This window comes from Rosa chinensis, chromosome 6 (assembly GCF_002994745.2).
Source record: "Rosa chinensis cultivar Old Blush chromosome 6, RchiOBHm-V2, whole genome shotgun sequence".
Taxonomy (NCBI): Eukaryota; Viridiplantae; Streptophyta; class Magnoliopsida; order Rosales; family Rosaceae; genus Rosa; species Rosa chinensis.
In genome coordinates this window covers 68,968,602-68,979,996 of record NC_037093.1, presented here as the reverse complement: position 1 = coordinate 68,979,996, position 11,395 = coordinate 68,968,602, and the positions used below count along the sequence as shown (strand labels likewise).

Genomic DNA, 11,395 nt, shown 5'->3' with positions numbered 1-11,395 from the left:
CTTGCTCTAGAATCTCTTGTGCCAGTTTTGACAAGCTATCGCTGCACCAATTCATGGATAGTTCAAATTTCAGGCTATCCACTTCTCTAATATAGAGATCAATAGTCATCCACGTAGATAAAAGCGAGACATCTTTTGTGACCTGAAGCAATAGAAAGAGGCAAGTTGATATAATTGTGTAGAAGAGCTAGACAGTCTGACAGCATTATAAATTCTACATAAACAATAATCTTAAGTTTGCAATCTAATCATGAAATCTGGCAGCAAACTGGAATCCTTAAAACTGAAACCTCCTCTCTCATACCCCAGAGAAAAGAACAGGGAAGGGATAGCAGAAATGAAGGTTAAACTGATGGTCTAAAACTTTGCACAACTATGTGATGCTTATCCATCAATGTCTCCGTACAGTTAAGTAATTGATTCTAAGTACGAGGGCTTGCATTCCCCTCAAAACATGATTTACTGCCCCATGAATTACCAACACCATTACCAATACAGTAAACTAAGTTATGTATAACACAGATCTAATATATCCCAAAGTTATGAATTATTTCATGCTTCAGGTCTTTTGTTGACATGAAAGGCCTCTCCTAGATTTAAGAGAGTAAATAATACCACTAGGAGAAGACTTATGAATGAAATATCAATAAGACCCACGAGTACCTTTGCCGTCACATTGGGATTTCCCTCTTGATCACCCCGCATCCAAGACCCAAACCTGATTGGTGTGCATTTCAACGGAAGTGGTTTTCCAGTTTCCCAGTGTGCTGATAAATAAATTAAGAAAACATTATGACAAGAAGTATAGAAAGACAGAAGGTAGTATCTGCATATAAAGAACTGGAAACAGATCAATACCAGAAACGAATTTGAAGACAAACCTTCTTTAAAGCATTGCTGACACGACGTAAATAATGAGGTATAGCTTTCCAAAGGGACTGCTCCACAATGTTCAAACCTGTGGTAAACAATATATACAATTTTATTTTGTCTGTAAGTGACACACACGATTTCAAAGAGCCAAAGCATGTGAATATCAATGAATCTAATGTTGAAGTGGTTTACCTGCCCTAGCTTCATCAACTGGCGTGGGTTTATGGTGCCTAAGCTCATCTGTTTTCCATACAGAAGTTATCTCTCGCACCTATAAAAGCAAGAGTAAAATATAAAACACAAGGAGAATTAGAGAATATCCACTATATCAATGTCATTAAGATGCAATCCCCCTTGTCCCAGCAAAGTGGTTTTGGAAGAAGAGAATAAGGTTGGAAAAACAATACCAGATCTTCAATCACCATATCTCTGTCTTCACTAGTAAGATCAGGTCGGTCTCTTAAATTTAAAAGATGCTGCAAGTAACTTGATATTATTAGTCTAAACAAATTTTCAACATGTCTTTTAATCATAATGTTCAACATCCTAAAAATTGAGCAAAGTCACTAGCCACTCACAGAAAGTCTGATATGTTTGTATAGTAAGGTTCCGCGATTAATTTGTGTAGGATGTGCAGTAAGAGCAATCTCAACCTCCTGCAGCAAGAAGAACTGAAGGTTGAGAACAAGACATCTAAATGACTCAACAACAGTAGAAATACACACACACACTCATATATCTTATGTTCAACAGTGTGCTGATAAAACGAGGCAACGTCAATGAAGCAACAACTTGAGCTCATTAAAACAAGATCATTTAATTGGTTGAGTTTTATCTTTTACAGAAACCTAAACAACATGAGTGATATATTTTCCCCACTATTTTCTGTCTAGGCATACAAATCAAGACAAAGGATAGAAGGAAAAGAACCAATGCCAGTGGCACGAGACAAGAGAATGCATTTCTAATTGGTATAACGTTACAAACATACCCCAAAAGATTCCCATATCATCATTTTTAACTGGTATATCGATGTAGAACCAGAGACTTTCAAACTTATTTGATCTCCGGCGTTTGTCTTTCGAGAGAGCTTGGAAACTCGGCGATCTGGATCAAAACTAGTCTCAGATGCTTGTAAAATATATTTTGGTGCTTCCTTGCCATGTACCAATTATACATATATATCCTCATTGCAGTACTCAAGCTTTCGCATTAGCTCCCTGCTTTCTTTCTCTCCAATGCAGTCCTCACATATCTAACAAAAAGAAGCAAGTATCATGTTATAAAGTATACTCCCTCTACTATGCAGCACAATACAAAAAAAAAAAAAAAGAGTTTTCTGTACCTCAGGGAAAGTCCTAATCACAAGCGATCTAGAATCAACTTCACTATTCACGAGATTTGGAGTACTCAAGTCCTCCTCACAGATTTGCACATCATCAGAGGACTCTGCCAAGTTATTTCCTTCAGTATTACTTAACTTGATTTCAGCAGATACACCTTTTTCCTCAATACCACCCCATTCCTCACAGAAGGATTTCCAGTCACTCTCAGTAATGAATATTAACCCATCCACCTAGATCCAAAGACAACAGAATAAGCAAGAATTCCAACACTATAGCATAAGAATAGTTACAAGCTTGAAACTTAGATCATTAAAGTCAGAGAAAGCTTAAACAACAAATTCAGATGATATCATTCCCTCACCATTCTCTTCCCAACAAATGTCTCATCAATCTCTCCAGAATTATGGTCAACATACTTTTTGCATTCTCAAGATAGATATGAAATAGGAAGAAACCTAATAATATCACCATGACATCCCCCTCCCCGCCAAAACCACACACCCACACACTCAAAGACATGTATTCAGATACTTACAGGGGAAGACTTTGGTGAAATCAAACCACGTTTACAGACCAGATCAACAGGCCTTTCTAGAAGTCGTGAGTGCTGAAAGAAAGCATAAAGAGGTTATTTATATATATTAATAACAGAACTAACTAAAAACACAGAAAAAAGGCAGATTGAATTAGAAAGACAATAGATTTCAAATGTCCCAATAGTTTTATCAAACCTAGTGAAAATTTCCCATCTCATCAGAAATAGCAGCTTAAGAATGGCAAGAATTTAGGGTGTGCAGGGCTTTTGTGTTGGTGCAGAGGCTCTCCATTTAGCACAGAGGCCTTCACACCAGTGTTAAAATGTTTAAAAAATAATAATAAAAAAAATAAGTATAATAAAAAATAATAAAAAATCTACATAAAATGATGAGGTCCCTCAAAATTTCATTGGCCTTCTATTACATAAAGACAGCAGTATAATAAGCTGATAAATACAGTAGAAATCAAAACCCCGCAAATTGCCAATTACACTCTATCAGCGGTACCAGACTATTGTTGAACAAAATATTGCCGCGTAAAGTTGCAGGTTACCTTTTCACACTTGATCAAATCCATAATGCCATATAATGTTTCCGGTTTCTCTACTGAAGAAATATTCCTTCCGGCTGCGTTGATGTAGGTTCTCCATTTTGAAAGCCAAGAATAGGGTATCAAGTAATACTTGCAATGCAAAGAAAGAGGAATACTTTTCCCGACAGCCAATTTATCATGAGTCTGGCGCTGTTTTTCCCTGACCAATCTGCAGCATACAAAATGGTAAGAGCAATTACACATTAAGCTTTGAAGTATGAGTGTGCTCAAGTTACCTTAAAGAATCCTCCATGCATGCAACTTCAGATAGTTCATCACTGCACTCAGAACACTGTAGAGAGTCTGAGAGAAAAGTTGAACAACCCAGGTCCTCAGCAGGTTTTACTGTTAAAGCATCTTGATAAATGAAGAGCCAGAGGATCTCTGGAATAAGCAATCTCTTAGCACCAGGGGCTTGCTCAGGCAAAAGCTGTCCATGAGGACACCTGATTGAAACTGTTGGTCCTGCATCAGCTTCAGATGGAGCATCAAGAATTTTTCTTTTAAGCCACTGCTGCAACCTACAAAAAAAAAAAAAAATTACGACAATCACTAACAAAAAGAGTCTTAAAAGCAGATGTCATGAAAAGAGAACTAGACAGCCTCCATCGTTATTCATATTATGATGCCTCAACTGACTTGTAAGGAAAAGCCGGTGACAATATTATATGTCTCTAGCATAAGTTGAAGTGTGAAGGGCAACCCAACAGTGTTTCCAGTCATACCATGATCTAGAAACATAGTATGTTCCATCTGAACACCTCCCTGCAATGGCATCCTCAGCAACTTGCTTCATTAATATTCTCCTATCCCTATAGCTGTCAGCAGAGACCACATCTCGAGCCCCATCAATAAGGCAAATCGTGCAGGAGTCATCATTGGTCAGAATTGGCCCCCCATTGTGCTGAAATTGTCAGCATCCAATCAAACAAGAAAGACCATCACTAATTATCAGATGTGTAACAGAAACACACACACACAGACGCTAGCTTCTTCTCCAGCAGCTCCACCGTGTCCTCCATCCCTGCCACCCTCATACTACAAGCACTCTGAACACAAAAATGCCCCGTTTCTATTTTCCTCATTGGCAACCATACAAGGTACCGGAAAACAAGACGAAATCAAAAGCAAACTAGAAGGTGCAAAAGCGTGAAAGAAGAGGTAACCTATTCTCTTATGCAGAACACTCATTATTGTAAAGCTAAGATGACAACACGAACACCATCTGAACCAAAACAATGTGTTGACTGGTAAAATGTGCTCAGAATTTCACTGACAGGGAACTTGATTGAAATGCAGGCTACCTATGACAGGACCCACCCCGAATTTCACCCTGAAATCCGAGGTGGCCCTGTGGGGCCCACCTTAGAGATAACTCTACCAAAAATTCGGCAGAGTTACCTCTAAAATGGACTACCCAAAAACCTGTATAACACACAAAAACACTTCAAGCAAACAACCCTTATACTCCTGGAGCCACCCTGCTCCCAATTACCAACAACTCTACTTTCACAAAATACAAAACTCAACAATACTAATCCCAAAGGTTATCAGAGCAATGCTACTATACACAGGGATATAAAAAGAAGAGTAGAGGATCAAGGGATCCTACACTGCGGAAATAGTGACAACTATGCCTCAAATGTCGTGTACGCCCAACTTCCACTAATTCGCCTGCAAACTGGGCATTAGAAACCGAAAGGCCCAGGGGAAAGTAGACGAAAAACGTTAGCGTGAGTGGACAAAATAAACAATTTGAAAGAAAAAGGATTTCATATTTTCCCACATTTATTTCATTAAAAACCGATGCATGCAACAATTAGAAAACACCTTTAGCTTTAAATCCAAGATTTTCAAAACGATAAACCGACTAACCTCGCTAGTCACAACATTCGAAAAATAGGTCGTAAAACTGAAATCTCGTTTCTCAAAAAGATAAGACCAGCCCCGCTGGTTACAGTGGAAATCGGACTAGCCCCGCTAGTCAAGCAACGATAAGATATGGGGAAGAAGTTTCACCATACGAAAGAAGGGAGCCTCCCAGGCTCGGGTCGGAGTGTCCCACACTCTGGAGCATCCCATGCTCTGCTCTACTCACCCACGAACACATAGTAAGCAGGGAGGAGTACTAATAGGCTAGCTAGCAATAAAATATGGCGACCCAGGTATGGCGGGTAAAAACCATACGAAAATCGAAAGTCAGTAAGGCTTCCCCATAAGTCCCGCGAATAAAGAAAACACAGATACGATTCCCAACCGTACCCGGAAATTCTCGTAAAAAGTTGCATAATTTAACAGCGTGTCCCACACGCTAAAAAAAAATGGTTAGATCATCAACAAGGCATTCCCAATGCCAAAACCGAAAGTCGATAAATAAATAGGGAATAAATTCATCGAAATCCCATTTCGAAAATCTTTCCAAAAATCTCAAATCAACAAACAGAAAAATACTTAATTCCGGAAATCACCTCGGAAAAATAATTTGTCGAAATTCAACATAAATTATAAATTTGAATCCGAGCATAACAAATTAATATCCGAAATTCACAACCGGAATAAATCATATTTACTTCATGAAAATCATTATTGAAGGCAAATCCACGTGATAAATCGAAATCAATTCATATGCTCGAAAAGTAATATATTAATTAAATAAAGCATTAATTCAAGAAAATAAACGCATGCATCATTATTTAAATCGAAAGTCCACTCACAGTACTATTGGGCGACCACGCAAACGAGTTCCTTCATCTAGCCGTAGCGCGTGATATAGCCCTGTACACAATTATATTTCCATAAACGGTAATCCGATAAAATAATTACGAACCTAAACGAAATCCAAAAATTCCTATCTCCATTACTTCTCAAATTCAACCCAAACCTCTTCCACAACACCAATTCCTCAATTTATATATTCCACAACGAAAACGAGGGAGATCCGACGGCCGGATTTCCCACAATTCAATCACAAAACTCCAAACTTCGGAAATTCACAAACAATTCCAAACTCCTCCAAAATTCACCAAACTTCACATATATGCTCTATGATAATTATAGAATTTAACTAGCCAAAAATTGAAATTAAAAAGCTACCCTAGCCGCCGCTACAGCCGCCCACAGAGGCGGCGCCGCCGCCACTGCCACCAACTCCAATGGACACCAAAATTTGACAGCGGCACCTACTCAACACACTGATCATTTTTCACAACTATAACAAGTTCCAATTTTACCTTGAAGGGCTCCAATTTGGCCGGTGCAGAAATTTCCAGAAATTCCAAGAACCCTAGAAATTGAAATTGTTAATTCGACCTCCACACTACAAATTGAAATGAAAGACCTTAGGGAAAATGATCATTGAGAAAAACCGAACCTTCGACGCCAATTTGGTGGCCGGATATGGCCGGAATCGCTGGAAATCGATGAAACCTCCGTTCGGCTACAGTGACCGTCCTCTTCTTCTCATTGCTGCACCTTCCACAGTTCATATTAGGCTACCAAACGAACCAGAAATGAAGAGAAGGAAGAGAGCTTTCCAACGACACCTTACGCGTCAAAATCCGTCGCCGGATGGAGGAGATATGGCAGGAAGAAGGTGAAGAGGTCGGAGAGGAAGAGAGAATCAGGGAGAGAGAAGAGAGAGCTCGGTAAGTTTCCGAAAATGGAAACTTACTACAGTAACTCGACTATTTGTAGAAACTTACTACATGAACAGTAACTTTAGTATTTCGCTTATAACTTTTGCATACGAACTCCGATTTTTACGTACCACATATGCACGCGCTCGGTTTAACGTTCATGATGGAAATTTTCTCAAATTTTGACCCGAACAAAAAGTCCACTTTTAGGGCCACTAAAAGCATCAAAACAGAGTAAAAAGTTGAAGTAATTGTCGTTTACCGTCCAAATGACTAGTAAACGGTTAATTTAAGATACGGGACGTTACAACCTAGAACAGTGTTACATTTGGTTTCTCATTGTAGTGTAATTGGCTTGTGCTCTCGAAAAATCTGTGTTCAATTCAGTTCCTGAAAACTCGATTTGTAGGTGTGTTGGATTTTGCTGAAAAGCCTCTTTGTTATTGCTAGATTATAGCATCCAAGGGAAATCTAATTGTATGGTGCAAACAAAATAATGGCTGAAGTTGGACGTGTTGAAAGGCAAACTATGTAGCATGGGGGATGAATAATAATAATATTAAGCCTTGGTTTATGCATCTGAATAAAGGTTAACTAGTCTATATATGCAACTAGAGTAAATCCCCGGAATGGAATTCGATAGGGGGGAAACCAGAAAAAACCAAATATAATCAATCACCCACAAGCCATGCACAGAATTGAATACGAAAAGCGAAATATAGAGATGAACGTAAATCATTGCAATACTTGAAACGAAAAAACAATTGGGTAAAGCTGAGAAAAGAAACGTGCATCCATTTGGCGGTGTGAGGAAGATGATTTGCTTAGGGATTCCACCACACCCGACGCCGTTCCTAATTCCACCCGAGACCAAAAGTTTTGCCTTTTGATGTTTTCCTCCTCGATGCAGCTGCCAATCTCCTTCTCCCCTAAAACCCTCTGTATGGCCATCTCTCCAGGTCTCAAATAAAGTATTTTCCTTGGCTCCATCTATGCTCCGACTTTCTTGGGCCACCTTTAGCCAAGCAAAGATTAAAAAGAGAGAGAGAGAGACGAAAGAATGACATGCGTACCAATAAAGGGAGGTAATGACTACAATAACATATATGTTAAAGCAAGTGATCACTTGTGCTACGCAGCAGTGAGCTGTTCGCTTAAAAGAAGTTACAAAACTGTTCTTAACCCTTTTACATGATTTAAAGTCAAAACAATAAACTAAAGTCTTGCATTACATCCAGTGGGAGGTGCTCTAGCTCATAATCTAAATAATATCCCTAGCTACTCTCATGTAGGAAGAGTGGGAGTAGCTCTGATTATCTTCAACCGAATGCACAAGGTCTTCCAAAGTGTCCATATCACCCTCCTGTGCCAGATGAAAACCATCGCTAGAGACATTGTAACCATCACTCCAACGTCTCCCATAAGCACCAAGCTGCGGTACTGCCAAGGAGTGGCCACGAACACGGACCAAAAGAAGCCAGCTGAGCTGAGAAAGAGACTAAAGAGTAAAAATCCCCAGTCATCGGTGCCTATGATCATCTTAGCAAGAATCATAAATGTCACCGCATACGCGGCTGACATTACTCCCTGAAACATGATGAATAGAATCGGAAGGCACAGACAAATTTCAGACTCCCCAACACCGGTGCAAGTGCACGCCAGCCCATGAGGAGATGAAAACAGATCCTGAGGTGGAGCTGCAAGCATCTGGATAACAGTCATCATCACAAGTGCCAGCATCTTCACCACGTCGGACAACGCCATCGTCGGACTGCTGTGGCGGGGCTGGATTGAAGGGGAAACCCTAGCAAAACAAAATGATTAAAGAAAAAAGTAGAGATAAATCTCCTAAACAAAGGAAACCATGACACAAAAACCCGATGCTTATTAATTAACGTACCTCTTCTCTCCCGCTTTGAGAAGCGAGGCCACGGCAGCGCTAATAGCACGGGTGCCGTCATCTGTGGTCCCGTGTCGGCTCCGGATTGTTGATGCAGGACTCTCCACTGTGATCTCGTCCACCGGAGCTGGGGAAACTGCGGAGGCGGGTGAAAAGGCTGAGGTGGGAGAGACGAAAATGCCGGCGGAGGAGGCTGGGGAACGAGCTGAGGCGGGGGAGCCGGCAAATGCAGGTCGGGTGGGGGAGGCGGCGGATGTGGGGGAGATGGAGGAGGCCGGGGGGGCGGGAACTTGTCCGTCGATGGAGGGAGCTAGGGGAGGGGAGATCAAGTAGAAATGGAAGAGAGGGAGGGGATCAGTGATAAGACTTTATAGAGGAAGACAGGAAGTGATAGTCATCTGGTTCCTGAATATACTGACAGTCTGAGAGAGATGCAGATAGAAGGAGAAGGGAGAACACTCAAAAGAGCTGCTCCCGCTCTTTTTTTTCTTCTTTTGGATAATTTGCACTTCCGGAGTTTAGATCTAACTATTCTTTACCATTCGGGGAAATAGAAAATGGTGAAAAACTTACCATGGTAAATGGTAAAATGTTTTTTTTATTTTTTTATTTCCTATTGGTGGGTTAGGTTTCATTTTGTTATTATTTATTAAATTGCTTAAAGTGCATAAATGAAACTTGAAAAAACTTTGAGAATAACTTTCATTTATTAAACATATTTTAAATTTTCATAATAAAGTTGATAGGTTCGCTTAAGATAATATTCTACTCTATAAAACGCCGTTGGCGAAATAGGTCAAAATGAGGGAGACAGAGAGTCATAGCTGGCGTTAGTGAAATAGGTCAAAAGGAGGGAGACAGAGAGCCATAGCCGGCGTTAGCTAGTGTTTTCTAAATAAAGTTAAACCGTCTCCGTTTCTTTTTCCCTTTCACTTTTATTCAGTAAGTTTCTGGAGTAAAAAAAATAATATTACAGTCCCCTAAACCCTAAACTTCTCAGAGACATGTTCTTGCCTTTAGATTTTCGACATGAACAAAATCAACTTATGATTGTGCTAACATAAATCAATATTTCAATACGTAAAACTTACACTACTTAAACCACTTAAAAGAGTCCAAGTGTGAAAGTGAAGGGACAAATATGAGTAATACCAAACAAATCTTGAAACTTTGGAGTAATGTTGCATGTGTTCATATATGTGAACCTACTCCAAATTCAGAAATAGAAAGAAAGAAACCCTACTCTAAACCTCATTCCTCTTTTTCTTTGAAAAGGCTAGGATAAAGTAGTACGGACGTATGCAGAATGCAGTAGTATCATTCCTTCTTCACAGATTCATCTCCTGGACCATTTTGTATGAACAATTCACTACTACACAGAACACTTTTAATGACATTTGAAAAACGTCATGAAAAGGTTTTCACGACATTTCTCAAACGTCATGCAGAACGTCGTCTCTACTGGTGCCGTCTTATGTGGCATGAATCGATGACAATCCGAAAACATCATAGAAAAGTATGTCCATGATAGTTTAAAAACGTCATAGAAAGTTTTCCATGACGGTTAGAAAACGTCATAGAAAGTATTTCAATGACGGTTAGAAAACGTCAGAGAAAGTATTTCAATGACAGTTAGAAAACGTCATAGAAAGTTTTGACAGTTTAAAAATGTCATCAAATAGTAAGACTTACAATGACATTTCGAAAACGTCATAAACTTGAGATGAAATTTTGATCCATGACGTTTCCATTAGAAAACGTCATAGAAAGGGTATTTAATGACGTTCTTGAGTAAATGTCATCTAAATATTGTCATTAAATGTCATATTTGTAGTAGTGATTAAGTATGAACTAGATGTACGTATAAACCCTAGCTTGAGCTTCATCAAAATAGAGCTTCCAACTTTAGGGGTCAAGAATTATATATGAGTTTACATTACGCTCTTTGATTGTTTTATAATCCTAGAATTATTTGAAGAAGGGGTAGAGTCACCAATTATTATTTTCCTATTGCAATATCGCCTCAAACTTTATTGCTTGATTGGTTTTGATAGACAGAAAATGGTGTAATAACGTACAATTAATTAAGAACTAATGGTGGTCATATTAAAGTTAATTAGTAAGATTGTGTTGTTCGAGATGAGAATGTTTTCACATGCTATGCATGCATAATTACGACTTGTTGGTAATTTTAGTAAATTTCAACTAGAAATTAAAGTTAATTGGTTACAGAAAATGTAATCAAGTCAACATAGTGATTTGAGATGTACTTCTCATGTCCCACAAATACATAACCATGAGTCCATGACTCATTGACAATTTTAATAAATTACTTTGAGTTTAGTTCAATTAGTTCAAACGCTACACCTTTGCTTGGTACGTTAGAGCCAAGCTATATATATGTTAGATTGGGATCGATTATTGGTAGTAACATTGGTCATGTTTTTCTTCTGCCTCTTCCTCTTCTTTTTCTTCTACCACTTCCCCTTCCTGCTAGGCTGCTATTATGTATT

The 11,395-nt window shown here is 39.0% G+C and overlaps 1 protein-coding gene across 1 annotated transcript; it reads right to left on the bottom strand.

Annotated features, from left to right (window-relative positions):
* On the bottom strand, positions 1-7,926 carry LOC112172581 (ubiquitin carboxyl-terminal hydrolase 26). The gene is made up of 13 exons (XM_024309983.2): positions 7,771-7,926; positions 4,073-4,396; positions 3,584-3,868; positions 3,309-3,516; positions 2,755-2,826; positions 2,219-2,449; positions 1,865-2,128; positions 1,452-1,529; positions 1,281-1,349; positions 1,066-1,144; positions 882-958; positions 664-767; positions 1-142 (listed from the first exon to the last, which is right to left on the bottom strand). The coding sequence occupies exons 2-7, from the start codon at positions 4,141-4,143 to the stop codon at positions 2,045-2,047; spliced, it is 951 nt and encodes a 316-aa protein (XP_024165751.1). The 5' UTR covers positions 4,144-4,396; positions 7,771-7,926; the 3' UTR covers positions 1-142; positions 664-767; positions 882-958; positions 1,066-1,144; positions 1,281-1,349; positions 1,452-1,529; positions 1,865-2,044.
* Between the last annotated feature and the right edge of the window lie 3,469 nt (positions 7,927-11,395).